This window comes from Miscanthus floridulus, chromosome 6 (assembly GCF_019320115.1).
Source record: "Miscanthus floridulus cultivar M001 chromosome 6, ASM1932011v1, whole genome shotgun sequence".
NCBI lineage: Eukaryota > Viridiplantae > Streptophyta > Magnoliopsida > Poales > Poaceae > Miscanthus > Miscanthus floridulus.
Genome location: NC_089585.1, coordinates 103816101 through 103833932, shown reverse-complemented (window position 1 = coordinate 103833932; position 17832 = coordinate 103816101). Strand labels below are relative to the sequence as shown.

Below are 17832 nucleotides of genomic sequence, written 5' to 3'. Positions count from 1 at the left end.
ATGCACAATTCCAGCACCCCAGCCGGGCTCGAGCCAATCCGCGCAAAAGCGTGAACTGCCTGCCCATCCCGCCGCCGCGCTCTCCCGTCTCCCCCACGTCTTCCGCTTCCCAATCGGCTTCCTGGTGCTCTATATAAACCGCCATGCGCTCCTCATCGGTTGCACGCATGCAAACGAAACACGAGCAACCTGGCTCGAGCAGAGAGAAAGAAAGAGACGAGAGCGCCCGAACCGCGCGCACTCGGCCCGTGTCGCGATAATCCAATCGAAACCGCCTCACCGTTGCCCGCCAGGCCGCCAGTAAACCTGCTTAATTTAGGCATACGTGAGGAGATTGTGGGAGAAGATACTGACCACACAACGGAGGGCACTCCCTCCCGGTTCCTTCGTCCGCGTACGTCGTCGTCGATCCGTCACTCCCGTGATCTGATCCGGCCAGCAGCCCCTCCGATCCCCCTCCAGGCCGACGATCGCCGACTGCATGGGGACGGCGGCGGCCGGCGATGGCGACCGCCCCCTCGGCGCCGCGGCGGCGGCGGAGCACAAGGTGAACCTGTCGGCGCGCCAGCCGTTCGTGCAGGCGGTGCGGACGGGCCTGGCGGAGACGTTCTTCCCCGACGACCCGTTCCGGGGCTTCGGGTCGCGCCCGCCCGCCGCGCGGGCCTGGGGCGCGCTCAAGTACTTCGTGCCGGCCCTGGAGTGGGCGCCGCGGTACAGCGTCGGCAAGTTCAAGTACGACCTCCTCGCCGGCGTCACCATCGCCAGCCTCGCCATCCCGCAGGGCATCAGCTACGCCAAGCTCGCCAACCTCCCGCCCATCATCGGCCTCTGTATGCGTGCCATGCATCTTTTCTCTGGATTAAATTCTTCCGCACGCACGTCCGCCTTCTCGGTCATCACGACGATAGACGTGGACGTGCGTCTCTGCACACGTTCGCCGCAAGCGCATTGATTTCAGCTCACATTTAATTCTTCTTGGTGTCTTGTACTACTAGATTCCAGTTTCGTGCCGCCACTGCTGTACGCGGTGTTCGGGAGCTCGAACAACCTGGCGGTGGGCACGGTGGCGGCGGCGTCGCTGCTGCTTGCGTCCATCATCGAGACGGAGGTCCCGCCGGAAGAGAACCCGCAGCTGTACCTGCAGCTCTTCTACACAGCCGCCTTCTTCACCGGCGTCTTCCAGACCGCACTAGGCGTCTTCAGGTCCATAACATATACTTGCTTTTGCCTTAAGTATTTGGTTAACTAACCGAAAATTTTACTAGATATAAGAACTCGAATTTCATGCTTGTCTTGTCTGGTGAAGGTTAGGGCTGATAGTGGATTTCTTGTCGCGGTCGACGATCACCGGGTTCATGGGCGGCACGGCGGCGATCATCATTATGCAGCAGCTCAAGGGGATGCTGGGGATGAAGCACTTCACGTCCAAGACAGACCTCATCTCCGTCATGCGCTCCATCTTCCATTACAGGCACGAGGTGAGTGTCGTGTGAGACAATCATGCACATACGGAGTACTCCGGCCGTATTTCTCTTCTCCTCCGCACCTTTCATTATTTCCATAGCATAGGAGTAGAAGTTGGCTTCTCCTTTGCTTCTCAGTTCTCTTCTTCCCTGATTTTCTCGGTTCTTTTGGGCAATTTTCGTCCTCTTTTCGCTTGGGGTTAAAAATTCAAATGCCAATATACATTAGAGAAATATTGATATCTATAAATTTAAATATATGCACTATAATACATATTCTATAGAGTACTTAATGAAACTATAGATGCCAATGCATAAATCTGCTCGAAACCAGAATAGTTTAACAAAAAAAAGTGATTCAGAACGGAGGGAGTAATGCATTTACTGTGAAGTAAGAGTATACTACTAAGTATCTATGTATTGGGCTAAAACTTGCATGGAACCGCATGCTGAGAGGCGTAACTGTCTAGGTGATGAGACGTGCCGTGGATGGAAGTTGCTCTTAACCGCTCACAGTAACTTCTCCAAGGAGTAAGAGTCAATCAATCAAGGGAAAAAAACAACTTCAATTTTTCGTACATACTAAATATTTTATTTGCGCAAAATATTCACTGCCCCTCAAACTCAATTTTCCAGTGTAAAATAGTTACTAGTATTTCCCCTTTTTTTCCTTTAAAAAGCCAGAGTTTTCTCAAACTGAACCACTGTCTCAGGACACACACTTTCAGAACAAGACGAGCATATCTCAATGACAGACGAGACGAGCACACAGTATCTGTTTTTTTACCCGTGACTGGATGTTGTAGTACTAACAAAAGACCCAAATCATTCTTAAAAAAAAAACCCAAATCATTGATGAGTAGACCCCACAAGCTTTGCAGTTCTTGCGTGCACCGAGCAGATGCCGACATATCATGCTTGTTTCTTGTAGTGTTTTCAAATTCTTATCGCCTTATTCCATATGTATATGGGCATGTTTGGATTTCCTTCTCTAAACTTTAAGGCTCTGAAACTTTAGAGCATTTTAGCTCAGTTTTGAGATCTAAGCTCTAATCTGAGGTGGGGGCCACCTGTTTGAGCTCTAAAGTTTATACCAAACAGGCCCTACCGCCCTATATACTTGGATCTGATGGCACTGGCTAAGGTCAGTCAGATAAAGTGTGATGATCCGTGCCCATAATGCGCATCAGGAAGCTTACGTATAGAAGTTTCCTTTTATCTTTTCTGAGGACCATATGATTTGAGTGGAAACTGCACGTGTAAGATCCTGAAATGTAACTGTCTGAATCTGTCTCCTTTTCCATTTGTCCAGTGGAAGTGGCAGAGTGCAGTTCTTGGCATATGCTTCCTCCTGCTCTTGTTGTCAAGCAAGCACTTGGTAAGTATCGAATCCTGATTGTCAAGTAACATTACTTTCCCCCTTGTCTGCGAGCTGATTCAGCAACCTTTTTCAGAGGAAGAAAAAGCCAAATTTGTTCTGGGTGTCGGCCATTGCGCCTTTCATGGTCGTGGTCATCGGCGGCATCTTCGCCTTCCTAGTCAAAGGAAACGAGCATGGCATCCCAATAGTAAGCCCGTCCATGGCCGGAACCAGACTTGACACTTGACAGCAGCAGTCCATGATGCATATGTGACTGTTGTGGCTAACTTACTTGTTTTGTGATCACGACGACGCAGGTTGGCGATCTGAAGAAAGGGATCAACCCGCTGTCTATTTCACAGCTGACGTTTACAGACAAGCACGTCAATACGGCCGTGAAAGCAGGTTTCTTGTCTGGGATTCTGGCACTGGCAGTACGAACATGTTTCCTCTCATCTCTCAGCCATGGAATCTTGTTTACCTGGATGTCTTTTTTTTTGCCGCACGGCAAGTATTTCTCACCACCAGCCTGTCTCGATGGCTCTCAGGAAGGAATCGCCGTCGGGCGGAGCCTGGCGCTGATAAAGAACGAGCAGATCGACGGGAACAAGGAGATGATCGCATTCGGCATCATGAACATCGCCGGGTCCTTCACTTCTTGCTACCTCACCACAGGTAACAATATAGCAGCTAGCTGCTGCCTCTTGAATGCGTTCCCGTCGATGCTAATCTGATCTGACCAATCATCAGGGCCGTTCTCCAAGTCGGCGGTGAACTTCCACGCCGGGTGCCGGACGCCGATGTCCAACGTGGTGATGTCGGTGTGCATCATGCTGGTGCTGCTGTTCCTGGCCCCGCTCTTCAAGTACACCCCGCTGGTGGCGCTCTCCTCCATCATCGTCGTCGCCATGATCGGGCTCATCAAGGTGAAGGAGTTCTGCCACCTCTACCGGGTGGACAAGTTCGACTTCTGCATCTGCATGGTCGCCTTCATCGGCGTCATCTTCTTCACCATGGTCATCGGCCTCAGTGCATCGGTATGCTTTGCTAGCTTCATTCCCCCTGCCACTGCACTCACTCTGCTTGCTAGGAAGTGGGGTGTGGTTGATGTGGTTCGCTTTTCATGTGTGCCTGTGCACGTGCAGGTGGGCTTGTCAGTGATCAGGGCACTGCTGCATGTGGCGAGACCTAGCACCTGCAAGCTCGGAAGCATCGCGGGAGGCGAGATCTTCCGCGACGTCAGGCACTACCCGAACGCGAGGAACATCCCCAACGTCCTCGTTTTGCAGCTGGGGTCTCCGATATATTTCGTCAATGCAGGTTACTTGCGAGAAAGGTGAGCATGCACAGTGCATCATCTGTACTGTACCACAGATCATTCATTCTCTTTTCATGTGAAGAGATAGATGCTGATCTGCCGTGCATCACAGGATTTTAAGATGGGTGGAAGACTGAGGAGAACGCCAGCAAGCTTGACGGGCAAGATTTGCAATACGTGGTCCTTGATCTTGGTGGTATGTCCTTTACCATTTCAGGTTTTTTTTTCTTCCACGCAAGTTCAGTCCACCTAGTGACACTTGCCTGAACATTGCAGGTGTGACTTCAATCGACAACACTGGGGATTGGGATGCTAGTAGAGGTTCACAAGAGCCTTGATCGTAAAGGGATCAGGGTAATCACCAGTTACCATTCCAAACCAGCTATTTTTACCCCAAAGAACGAGATTTTATTCACTGAACTGATGAGTACTCGTAACAAACTAACACATGTATGGTTGCTCATTGCAGATAGCGCTGACGAACCCCAGGCTGGAGGTGACAGAGAAGCTGGTGCTGTCTGGGTACATCAAGGACATCACTAGGGGAGGAGTGGGTGTTCCTCACGGTGAAGGACGCCATCACGGCGTGCCGGTACGCGCTCCAGAGATCTAGAAGCAAGGAAGACGGTGAAGTATAGCTAGCGTCCAGGGACAGTCTTTTAGGAGGTATAGCTCATTAGATGTAGATATTGAGTAGCAGGCAGGCAGGCAGGCAAGCATCGGGAGTCCTTGCAGCACAGGTAGAGAAGATTCAGAGCCAGGAGCGGTGGATTGGGGTGTGGTTAGTTGTGGTGCTTGGATGTGCTGAATTGTAGCTTCAGGTCCTTGCAAGGGAAATAGCGAGGTGGCTGGGGATAGGTAGCTAGCGTTTGTGTATAAACCAGTATAGCTTTCGACTTTGGAGGTCACAATGAACCTCATAGATTTGCCTGTACCAGTTTGCAATTGCAGAAGAATAGGCTGTTGAATCGCTAAAAGGGTATTACATTCCAAAATCCAAATACTAATCTATTGGCACGTCCTCCTTGTATCTTCTACTAATTTTTTACTCGGTCTGTTCGCTGGTTGGTTTCTACGCTGACAAACCAGGCTGGTGCTGGTTTGTTGTGAGAAAAAAACACTATTAGCTGACTGATAAGCTCTGGCTGAAACCAACAAGCGAACAGGCTCACTACCGCCGTGAAGTACGAAATGTCCGTGTCGTCTAGCTGACTTTTTCATCTGCCTGCTACTATGACCGTCTACTATTATAAAGTATGAAATGTTTGTCATTTGCCCAACTCTCCCTCTTTCATCCGCCCAAGGAGGCATGACCACCGGTCACATTGCTGAGCCCATTTGAGGGCTACGCCCGCGCGGCTCCAGCTCCAGTGCCAGAGTCGGATCCCCAAGATGAAGCCACTTTTTTTCATGCTCCGTCACTGTACACGAAAAGGGCTCCGGCTTCTTCCATTCGCAACGAGAAGCGCTCCTCGCTGTTACTGTGTTTGATGCGACTAATCTATGAGATAGAAGATGGGCATGGGCATATTAAAAAGAACTGACATGCTAGCCCCACACGTGTTTAGGAATTTGTACTATAAATAACGGTTGAACAAATAATCTACGTTCCTTACTATATCAAAGATAGAATTTCTATAGGAGTAAATTGTCTATCATTGTCGCGGGTGTCCTAGGCAAAAAAGTTGAGCGATGATCGAGAATCCTCAACACAAACTACCTCGGCTAAGAGCATCTCTACCAAATCGAGGATATCCAATTTTCTACATGCAGCTAAAGAGGATTGTGAAAAGATTTTTTGGAGTATAAGGGAACTTTGCTCCAACGAGGAAGGAAAGGAAGTTGAGAAAAAATACTGCTTCCTCCTCTCTATTTGGGAGATTGAAGGATGTCGAGGGACTGAGAAAAAAGATATAGAAAGGGATTAAAAAAGGAAATCTGCTAGAGCAGTTTTTTCACCTCATTCCTCTACGACATTTTTCAGGGAAAGGGGATTGAATCTAGGGGAGTTGCTCTGAGCTCTTTGTCCAGTAGGACCACTATACTGTCATCGCTAGGAGTAGGACCCACCTACCAGTGTCTGATTACTGATTACTCCCAGCGAAAAGCAATCCGATCAATCAGCACTCCCAGCGTACAGGCCCAAAAGGGCGATCAAACGAATGCGCGGCGGCAAATCAGCAGGGAGTCAGTCGGCAGCTCGGGGAACCTATCGGAACTTTCTAGATTCCTTCAGATTGGCATAAACCCTAGCATTCTCGTTCCATTGCCTAAACCCTCGATCGATCCCACCCATGACCGAAGCGGAGAAGGCGAGCGAGGAGGCGACGGAGGAGTACGAGAGCTTCCTCGACGACGGGCCCCTCTCCGCGGCGAGGCGTCGCGGGGGCGGCGAGCGACGACGACGAGGAGGGCGGCGGTGGGAGCAGGAGGGGTTCGCCGCCGCCTTCCACGGTGTTTGGCTCCGAGTCCGACGACTCCGGCGGGCAGGGCGCCGCCGAGTTGTACGACGACGAGGAGGTGTACGGCAATGAGGAGGAGGAGGAGGAGGAGGAGGATGTGGAATACGAGGACGTGCGTGAGGAGTCCGAGGCGGGAGTTGGGGGTGGAGAGACTGGAGTAGTGAATGGTGAGGTGTCTCTGGCGGCGGACGAAGGGAAGTACGAGGACGATGAAGCGGCAGTGGAAGGGGATGAAGAGGCGATGAAAAGAGAGGAAGTGAAGATGGCTAGTGACAGTGAGCCCTACTCCGTGCCGACGACAGGCGACTTCTACCAGCACGACAATCGCTTTCAGGGTCAGGAAGACGGCAACCACCGTTACCAAAGGTTTAAAACTTTGCGCCTTGTTTCATCGCTTCTTATTCCCTTGTTTATCTGAGTGGTAGTACAAACCAAATAATATAGTAAGCAGTGGTAAGAGATGTAGTTGCAACTTCGATTTTCAAATTAAACCTGTTGTTTACAAAATTGTGACCGTATATTACTGGAAACACTCTTATGTTTTACACTTTACAGTGGGCATACCATTTACTCTTGTGGAGGACGTTGCCGAATAAGTTGCGCTGTCGTAAGGATACATTGTTTACAACTGTGTAGATAGGAAACCCACATGGCAAGGGTCTGCTTGGCTGGTTGCATGAGAGTTTCAATAGATAAATTTGGCATTTAGTTGCCATTCATTGTCATCAAAACTCACTATAAAGAATAGCCCACATGTTTTTTTAGATTCCTAATATATCCATGCCATTGATTCAGGCAAAGTTTTGGTGGTCAAAAGATATGGCATCCTAAAGAAGAGGCAGTTTGGGCGCATGATCTGTTTAATGAGATAAATTTCCATGATAATAAGCATGATAATGCAAGTATCATGCAGAGTGTTGACAATGATTATTTTCATGAATGCAAATCCTACCATGACACCAAAAGCATTGAAAACATAAAGCTGACACAATTTCATTCATATTATGGCAATGCTAAAGGCTACAGTGATGAAAGAAATATATACAGAGAGAGAGGCTCTAGAACCAACCAAGCTCATTGGACGACTTCTAGAATCTCTTCAGCACAAAATAATACGTAAGTGGAGTTCCATTTTCTTCTCTCCTTTTGTGCCCTTTGAAAATACAATGTTAGCTGGATTTAGCACTAATAGTGAGGCTGCCTATGTTTCAGGAAATCATATTCCAAATCACAAGATGCAGAGGTTTCGTACAATGCAGGTGCGGAAAAGCACTCCTCTCAAACAAGTTTGCAGCATGAACAAAACCTTCCTTACAATCAAATCTTTGGATCAAACACAAGTTCAACTCCACCACCCTTTTACTCTGCTACTAGATCACCCCATCGAGAATTACCTTTTATGCAAAGAGAGAAAGCACGTTGTGTAACATTCAATAAACTCTTCTCGTCAGCTGTTCATAAGGCACATTTGCAGCTTGATCAAACCCTTCCTTGCAAGCAAATCTTTGGCTCAAACACAAGTTCAGCTCCACCACCCTTTTACTCTGCTACTAGATCACCCCATCGAGAATCACCTTTTATGCAAAGAGAGAAAGCATGTTGTGTAACAGTTCAATAAACTCTTCTCGTCAGCTGTTCATAAGGCACATTTGCAGCATGAAAAAACCCTTCCTTGCAAGCAAACCTTTGGATCAAACATAAGTTCAGCTCCACCACCCTTTTACTCTTCTAGATCATCCGATCAACGACATTGTACTCAGCCTTGTAATGCAGTTTATCAGCAAAAATCAGTTCAACGACCAATCCTACCCACACCAAGGGTGGCTACTAAGATATTTGTTCAGAAAGTTACGAGTACCAACAAAATTCAATCTCATCCACAAACAACACTGGTAAGTTCATCTGGTGATGGTGAGGCCACTGCACCTCCTGAATCAAACAGTTCTGTAGTGGTATCAGCAGTAACAGGGCATGATGATATGAACGAAGCAGAGAGGACTTATTTTCTTGATGGTGGTAGCCTTGTTCTTGGCAATACAGGAGCAAGAGGCTCAATGCTTGATGACCCAGGTGCCAGTAACACTACAGCAAAATTGTCAGGTTTGTCTATCAATTTATTATACATAGAGTTATATGCATACCATAGAACTATCAAGTAATCAAATCATTTGAAGGACCTTTCTTCTTAATGGTGCAGATACTTGCACTTGATTGAGTGGAAGTGAAAATAGTATTGGTTTGATTTCCACTTTGCTACTTGAGTGTGTATCAACAGACGAACTAATTTTAACCATTCCAGTATGAGTCTGATACCAAGTTTTAACCCTACCTGAGCTGTTGGAAAACTGTATCATTAAACTATATGCAGTTTTGTTTCATTTTGCCCCCACTATCCTTTCATTTTCAATTGCACATGTATGTTTCAAGCTGTAGTTCTGCAAACACTTTAGGGTAATGTTTTACTGCATTTACCATGCAGTTATGCTGTTTAGTGGCCTTCATCCTAGGGGACCTGGTTTCACTTCTGATGCTATGGTTCTGCCGGAATTTGTGGATCAACGATGTGGTGGCAATTCTGAAATCAGACTAATGGCCTGGTATTCATGACTTAATTTCTATAAATCTTGTGGAAGAACTATGCATTCATTAGTTTTGATCTGTGTCCTTTATTTTTGGAACTTTTTTACTTTTCTTAACAGCTCGAGTAATTGACAAATTCTTATTGGTATTTTCTTTAGTGGTGCACTCAGCTGGCTCGTTTTGGTTCTGACGCTTCATATATAACCAGCACTACTACTTAGCTGTGGCACTGATTATAACTGGATTGCGCGCTCCTATTTCTTGTATGGTCCTGCACTTACCTCTGACCCCTATTTTGTGTTTATTCTAGTGAAAGTAGGTCGCCAATATTGACTGGTGCTACTGGGGTTCAGGAAGGAGCAATCAGTCCACCTTATTTTGGTAGTAATTGTCTCCAACATTCTGAACTTGCATCTTCATTAGCATCGCCAAGGTAAATTCAAGCTTTATCCTGTGTATTACAGTTTTAGGTATCATACTCACATATTTGTAGGTATATATCCAAAGCGTCAAGTATTTATGGCTGGTTGTATTGTATGATATTTTAACTAAGTTTACCCTCTGAATTCTGAACATGATACTGGAAAATATCCTAGTTCCTTGATTAGGTTGATGCTAAATATTTTAGTTTACTTTAGTACGATCGCAATATGTATTTTCTTTGAGAACTCTTTGTTTAGTAGCTAATGCCGATAATAACAACTTAAGATTCTCGACTTAACTTCCTCAGGCTGTGTTCCCATTGCCAGTCCATTACAGCCGTGTTTTTCCATGTATGCATTACCTGCCAATTATATTATAATATGCTTTCTAGAATTGATAGTACTTGTTTTGTTCTTAATGATATGACCCAGCAAAAGCAAGAATACATGCCCATTATTTGAAGTTTATTTCGTTTCATTGCAGTGACCATGGTGTAAAGAAAGATCCTATTTCACTGACTTCCCAAGATCCTATGTCACTGACTTACCAAAAAATAGCAGGTGGAACCAACTAATGTCCTTTTCTCTTTTCTTCTCTTTGTGTTCAAACAATTATTTTATTTAAATGGTCATTCTTACTTTATTCAAAATCTCCAGTTGTCTTCTTTTTCTGATTCCTCAATTTACAGCAGAGGTTAAAGGTCATGAATTTGTTAATCTTCAAAACAGAACTCGCAGGTAAGTTCAAAGATCTTTGGAATATATTAGGTTTATGATCCATGTGCTGACACCAGTGCAAAGATTGACATGACTTACAATTTTTCAGATACTCAGAGATGAGCTTTGCCTTGTGAAAAGTTTTATAGTTCAAATGGATTCACTGAACCATCTGTCAGTACAGAATTGACAGTCTGTTGTCATTTTGCCGAATGGTAAGTTCTTTCCCAAGACCAAGTCCTGCTTCCTTGTAAAGCTACAGATTTTAATGTCTCGTTCACCAGGTACGATAAGCACACTTGTTTTCTGATCATGAGTTGTACCCCTCGTAGTTTTTTGCATTCCGCTTAGAAACTGTATTAGTGAAATGTTGGTACTTAAGCCCTCCTTTGGAGGTTATGGTGGAGTTGACAGGAAGCTAAAAAAGTAATCATCAACAGTGAAAAATGAAAGATCACTATTTGTGGTAATTTTTCTCTCTTTCAGAACTTCAGAATGTGATTTAGTCTTTGCTTGGGATTTTTTTTTGATGAAATCTTTGCTTGGAATTTGACAGGTTTATATGAACTTCTCAGAATATGGTAATTTTCTTTTAAAAATTATAAACATTACACATTGGTTTTGCCGTTTCGGTGTCCTTATTTTGTTGCTGCGTATTTGCACGGGTTGATGAGAATCTCATTCTTTCTAGACACTTTCAGTTCTTCAGTGGTTGCTAGAAAAAAAGAGTAAAAAGTATACTATCTGTTTATAAATTATGGAAATATGTAGATTTGGATCTCTGCCCATTTACTTGTGGGAACTCTTGCTCAGCTCTTCAGTAGTTATTTGTGGTAACTCTTGCTCAGCTATTCAGTGGTTACTTGTGGTATCTCTTGCTCAGCTCCTCTGCTTTCGACTTCTGCTTTGAATTGCTCATGAAGGTGTGTTTAGTGAGAATTTTGAAATAACCTGTTACCCCTCCATTTCAAATTGTAAATCGTTTTAGTTTTGGCCTAAGTCAAACTTGTTTAACTTGGCCAAATTTATAGAAACTATATTAACATCTACAATATCAAATAAATATACTGTTACAATATATTTCACATTTTTTTAGATTATAAGGAATATAAGATTATGGCCTCGAACGTTCATAAATGAATGAGTGTAGCTGTTTCATGTATATTTAACAAATCTTGATGTTTATATATTTTTTTCTGTAAGCTTGGTTAAAAGATAATTAAAGTAAAAATGACTTACAATTTAAAATAAATGGAGTAATTGCGAAAGCTGTTCTGCTTTCTTGTACGGTCGATAGTGTGTTAGTATTACCATTCGCGTTCAGGGGTTTTTAGTTGCTCTGTTATGAGCAGCAGGGGAGGTTGCTGGAGCGCCAGTCTGTTGTCAAATTCATGCCCGGCGCAAAGAGCTAAAACCTCTCATGCTGCTGAGTCTATTACTATCTGTAAATGAAGCAGCCGGAAGTGGTGGGGGTTGCCGGGGTGCCCACTTCAGCATCCATGTACTGATGTACAGCCAGTAACCAGCATCCATTGGTTTGGCGCCCCACACCCCCACCCGCGAAACATCCTCACGTTGCCCTCTGGCTAGTGGCTGCTGACTGTACATCAGTACATGGCAAGGAAGGCCACCTGAACATGTGAGCTGGCTACATGCAGCATCCTATCGGCTGTACAAGTCATGCATACCCCTTCCATTTCCAAGCTCCATGAGCAGCCGGCAACAGTAGAAACATGACGCCATGCATGATTACTCGCATATGGAACAGTTTGATTCTTGTACTGAAGGCCCTGGACGTGCGGAAGCTGAATGGATGGCTATTCTTGGCAAAGAAGAGAACGCCCCTAGCTTCTCACTGGGTCACAACAGTCTCTCTTCCACTAGTATGGGCACAAAAGCATGAATGGCACATCCGCACATTGCTCGGCAGTCGGCACACGTCACTCGCCTGTGGCTGTCTTGGATGTGTTGTCCGATCCCATGGTTCTACTTCTACTGTAGAAGCAAAAAAGCATTGCGTCTCAGACGTCTCGTGTTTCCTTTGTAGCACACGTTTGCATAGACCGACTGTAAAAATGTGCTTAACGTCTCTGCCTGATTTGCCTCGATCGTTTCTCTCTCTCGGCGCTGCAATTTGCTGAGACCGACATGCAGCCAGCCAATCCTCGCAAGACAAGCGTACGGCATCATATGGCCTGCCGCTGTCCAGCTGATCCAATAATTCCGTGCCGCGCCCACCGGCCATGTCTGCCCCCTTTCCCTTGGCCACTCACCTACGTATAACCTTTCAAATAGATAGATAGTAGATGCACACAGGCACATCCCGTCGTCCTTGAGCAGACAGTTCAATCGTCAAAAGGCCCACCATATTCGCTCGCCACTGTTAACCAAAGCTGGGGCGACGGAGATGCCGCATGTAACTACAAACATTAGCTATTGATTGATTACATACTCGACCCCGTTCCTAATTGGATTGGATGTGGGCACATTCGGATCCTATCACATGAAGCTGGGTGCTCGTCGCGCTTTCGGCAAGTAAAGGGTGATAAGTGACACCACAGATAGGCATGTTTAAGATTTTTGTTTCTTTCTCGGTCAGTACGCAAGGGAATTTGCAAGAAGAAAGCAAGGAAAAACACATACTCAGTGTCTTGTTTTTACCAAAGAGGAACGTTTCTGATAATGCGCCAAAGAAAGACACTGGTGGCTAGCTATTGATTAGTCATTGGCAGTCGTAATTGGACGCAGGCGCATTCGGATCCTGTCACATGAAGCCGATGTGCAAGTGCAATGCACTTTCGGCAAGCAATGCAAAAGGTGACAGCAGCACAAGAGTGATGGTGCGATTATGATTATTAATCAAAAGAACACTACTCACGTTGCGTATCTCTGCAATAACAAGGGACAGTCCGCAAATACTTTGCATCGACCAGACGAGTCTTGGTGGCAAACTGGCATATATTTATCAGTTGATGACTCGATGTTTGGTTACAATTTACTACGTACGTACAACGCATATATATTGATATATATCGCCTAAAGGTTAAACAAACGGTCTTCGTCACTTGCAAAAGTAGTGACGTACCGATCGAGGCTGAAACCGCTGTGGCATACATATATACAGTACGTCTTCGAAGGCTACACGACATACGGGGAATTTCATATTCCCCGACCGAATTTGAGATCTGTCCTCTCGTCGGCGCAAGGCCAAGCGGATATAGTTTTTATATATGGTTATTAAATCGATGCCCTCTTACTTGTACGCCTTCTTGTTGCTCAGCTTACCTTGACACGTATTCCTGGCTCACCAAATGAGAGATCCATATATATATATATATATATATATATATATATATATATATATATAGAGAGAGAGAGAGAGAGAGAGAGAGAGAGTATATTCAGTAGCCGGTTATAAAATAAGTTATTCTATAGCCACCTCTATTTACGATAATTTTATATATTAATTTACGATAATGTCAATACATATTTACGATAGTAAGCCACATGGAGATATTTACCATAATGTTATAGTAAGCCACTTAGTAAGGAGTTACTGTAATCTCGTAAATTAACATAGTAATTATCGTAATTCAATGTGACTACAGAATAAGTTATTTTATAGCCAGCAACTTAGTAGGATTTTTTTTTTAATTTTAACCCTTTTTTGAATATAATTTTAAATCTAACATTGTCGTTTTTTTTAAACTAACACTTTTGGCCGCGCCTATTGCCCTGGCGCGACCAAATGCCTATGTCGTGACATGCATGGTGGCGCGGCACAGGGCTGACGTGGCGCGGGCCGACCGGGGGGCCGCTGACGTGGCGGGTCCTGCTTCGCCACCGACCATGGCGTGGCAGTGCCGCGCCCTGATCTGTGGCGCGGCAGGAGCAGATATATACCCCGCGCGCGAGCCCGGCCCCCCCGCCCGCACGCCTGCCATGCCCGCCCGCCCGATGCCCGAACGCCGCCGCCGCCGCCGCCAGCCGCCGCCAGCGCCCCTGCCTGCGGCCGCACGCGCCCGCCCAGCCTCGCCTCGCCCTGGCCGCGCCCGCACGGCCCGGCCTCGGCTGCTCGCCCACGCCGCGCCCGGCCACTCCCGACGCGCAGCGCCCTAGCCGGCCGCGCCACGAACGCCGGCGCGTCAAGGCCGCCCGCTCCTAATGTACCTCCCTCTCAATTTCATATTTTTTTTTATTATTATGTAGTATAGTTAGTATTTTTTGTATCTACTATTAGTGTCTTTGACCAAATTTATATAATAGCGTACTAATATTTATGATACATAATATGTACTATTACATTAAGCATGGAGTATACTTTCGTAATAAACTTATTAGGAGATAGAAATATTGATACCGTTTATTTAGTTTTGATCAAACTTAAACATATTTGACTACTCGAGAAGTAAGATGTGTATTTATTTTGAGACGGAGAGATTACTTGTAATTTTAGAACCAAAGTTTTATATGGATTGATTATGTATTTATTATCTAGTATAGTTAGGATTTTGGGTTTAGAGATTTAGGCTAGTTAGGTTAGTGAATTTGTTTGTGAACTTACTAATGTTAACTTGAATTTTGTTAATTTGAATACTCTAACGCTTTGTTTATCAATTTGTAATAGGATGGCTCCTCCCACGCAGTATCCGTTGTACCCCATTCTAGAGGTGGAGTACGACGACCAGTACCGAGCACACATCTTGAGTGACAACGACGTAGAGGTGTCCTTGCCTCCTTTAAGGTCCCGCACTCACACCAGGGCGCATCAGTGGGACGAGCGTTATACGCCGTACATACGGCGTGTCGGCTTCCTCGACCTTGTCCATGTTGTCAACCACGGTCTTTCGCCCCTTGATCCAGCACTACTTAGTGCAGCTGTGGACAGGAGCGAGTGCATTCTTTGTACGTAAACTTTCTTGTAATAAATTGGAGGCAACTAACAGTCGTTCTATTCTTATAACAAGTGGAGGCCTGAGACCCACACGTTCCACCTACCTTGTGGTGAGATGATCTTGACGTTGCAGGACGTCAAGGCTATTTTAGGCCTTCGGTTGGGGGGACTTCTAGTGACAGACATAGTTGACAACGATCACTGGAGGGAGCTGGTGGCTCAGTTTACTGGTTTTCTTCCACCGAATGGCGATGCTTTCAAGAAAAATAAGTGAGTAATTCAAGCCTATTTAATACTTGCATTGCTTTACAGCTGACATCGGGTCTCATTTTCTTTGATCAATTACAGGAAAAGTTCCGGTGTTTCATCGTCCTGGATCACAGAGCGCTTTGAGTACTTGGACCCACAAGCTGAGGAGGCACAGATCGACAGGTTCGCTCGAGTGTGGCTCTGGCACTTTCTTGGTGCTTTCCTCTTCCCAGACGCCTCGGGCAACACCATCAGCTGGATCTTCCTTGACACACTTCGCCAGCCGTGGGAGAACATAGCGGGGTACAGCTGGGGCAACGCAGTCCTGGCATGGACGTGTCGACAGCTATGCGTTGCCTGCCGTCGCACCTCAGGACATGTGAACCTTGGGGGTTGCTCCTACCTACTCCAGGTTTGGTGTTGGGAACGATTGTCCGTTGGGAGGCCCCTTAATAATGGTTTACCGGTAAGTACTTCGATTCATTATATTCTTCCAGACAGTTAGATATGATGAGATTATTTGTTGCTAATTTATTATCGTGTTCAATGTAGCAATGGAACGGGCATGATACACTCCCTACAGCTATGTATATCTGGACGGAATCACAGTTAGTTAGAGGAAATATGTGGCGCAAGTACAGGGAGTATACGAACGGTCTCGATGTCCTGACACGGCACCAGGTTACGCTCTCTATACTATCGTAGCAGTGTCTTCTTCAATGTATATTATATCACAACCTAATACAATTATGAAATTTCAGGTGTTTTGGTGTCCTTGGGATTCTCCGGAGCTCCAGGACTATCTGAGTCCTGTCACTAGGGACGAGTCACACGAGTATCGCTGCGACGTCCCTCTTATTTTCTTCCATGTGGTCGAGATTCACTTACCCATCCGGGTCTGCAGACAGTTGGAAGAATGACAGGTTGCCCACCACCGCTTTACTCCACCAATCAAGTATTGCACGGGTGCGTTATCGATTAATAACAATGCTACAATTCAGAGGTGTGTTTGGTACAACTAATATCGTTTTGTTGCAGGTTTGACCGCAGGAAGAGGTACAAGACCAAGGATTGGCGCGTGACACACAGCTCGTACATCCATTTGTGGCAAATCAGGGTACCACATGCGGTCCTTGTGGGTCCTCCACATGACCAGCACACCTTCAATGAGTACCTGTGGTGGCTTCATAGGTCTACGAGAACACATATCAAGCCTCCATACACTGACGTGGCGATTGACGAGGACTCGGAGGAAGATGTCATCGAAGATGTGTATGACGTCACCACTAGGGAGGACACACAGCTACAGAGAGCCCCGCTTCAAAGATACTGAAGGGACCGTGACGCCTAAGAGGGGGGGGTGAATTAGGCAACTTAAAATTCTTACTCTAAACTATGGCCTCTTTTTCTAACCCAAGCAAAACATATGTAAATAGATAAACTATCTAGATGTGCAACTATGGTTTTGCTAGTGTGTTGCTATCTCTACCGTAAACGTAATAAAGTAATCAATGTAAATGCGGAAGCTAAAGAGCAAGGTAGAGATATGCAAACTCCCGTCGACGACTCCGGTATTTTTACCGAGGTATCGAGAAGCGCGCAAGCTTCCCCCTAGTCCTCGTTGGAGCCCCTCGCAAGGAATCCCTCGCAAGGGCCAAGCTCCCAGTTAGGTAACTCCGTGGATAGCCTCGGGCCTTCCCCACGCGCAAGTGGGTCTCCGATGTGCCTCTCGGCAAGCCTCTCCCGGATGCTCCCCACCGTCTTCACTATCAAGCTTCCGGTCGAAACGCCGCGGGCCTTGTTCCCTCCGGTACACGGTGGCGGCCACACCACAAGCGCGGTTGGTGTGATCTCGCAAGACTTCAAGCCCCTCCGATGTACAACACTTGTGCTCGCAAGCACGGGGTGGCAAGAGGTATGCAAACCTCACTAAACACTAGGCAAACACCTAGAGCAAGTGCATAAGCGGTAGTCTAATCAACCTAAGCACTTCGCAAAGCACTTATGCTAATCACCTAATAAAACACTAAGCACTATGTATGTGGAGATCACTAAAATGGTGTATCAACACCCTTGGTATGTTTTCTCAGCTCCACACTTTCAAATGGCCGGTTGAGGGTTGTATTTATAAGCCCCACTGAGAAAGTAGCTGTTGGGGTCGAACTCCCGCGAAACTGCTACTGACCAGACGCGGAATCGTCCTGACCGGACGCGTCCGGTCGTCCCGACCGTTGAGCCGGCAGTTTACTGATCGGACGCTGGCCAGCGTCCGGTCGCCTGCCACCGGACGCGTCCGGTCGCAGATGTGCCGCTCTAGAACCTTACTGTACTCGACCGGACGCTGCTGTCCTGCGTCCGGTCGGTTGC

At 46.2% G+C, this 17832-nt stretch overlaps 1 protein-coding gene and 1 pseudogene across 10 annotated transcripts; both read left to right on the top strand.

Moving 5' to 3' along the window:
- Positions 1-344: 344 nt before the first annotated feature.
- On the top strand, positions 345-5158 carry LOC136458873 (probable sulfate transporter 3.5; annotated as a pseudogene).
- Positions 5159-6299: 1141 nt separating this feature from the next.
- LOC136458872 (serine/threonine-protein phosphatase 7 long form homolog) lies at positions 6300-16902 on the top strand. 10 transcript variants are annotated; one of them, XR_010760075.1, is made up of 15 exons: positions 6300-6969; positions 7399-7719; positions 7816-8495; positions 8644-8703; positions 9083-9200; positions 9494-9616; positions 10090-10166; positions 10295-10343; positions 10432-10606; positions 14950-15227; positions 15350-15486; positions 15565-15931; positions 16018-16146; positions 16227-16431; positions 16504-16902. XR_010760075.1 is itself a non-coding variant. In XM_066458782.1 (8 exons), the coding sequence occupies exons 3-8, from the start codon at positions 8583-8585 to the stop codon at positions 10457-10459; spliced, it is 516 nt and encodes a 171-aa protein (XP_066314879.1). In that variant the 5' UTR covers positions 6300-6969; positions 7399-7719; positions 7816-8582; the 3' UTR covers positions 10460-11100. The 10 variants fall into 10 exon arrangements, 3 of the variants coding, with proteins under 3 accessions (XP_066314879.1, XP_066314877.1, XP_066314878.1); XR_010760074.1 differs by having other exon boundaries at positions 8596-8703; XR_010760071.1 differs by having other exon boundaries at positions 7623-7719; positions 7816-8703.
- The last annotated feature ends 930 nt before the right edge of the window (positions 16903-17832 follow it).

Excerpts from the sequence above, each read along its gene's own strand:
- LOC136458872 (XM_066458780.1), top strand. The coding sequence starts at position 15,150 with ATGTTGTCAACCACGGTCTTTCGCCCCTTGATCCAGCACTACTTAGTG. Across the intron at positions 15,228-15,349 it reads CAGGAGCGAGTGCATTCTTT|GACGTCAAGGCTATTTTAGG; the intron begins GTACGTAAACTT and ends TTGACGTTGCAG. Across the intron at positions 15,932-16,017 it reads CCCTTAATAATGGTTTACCG|CAATGGAACGGGCATGATAC; the intron begins GTAAGTACTTCG and ends TGTTCAATGTAG.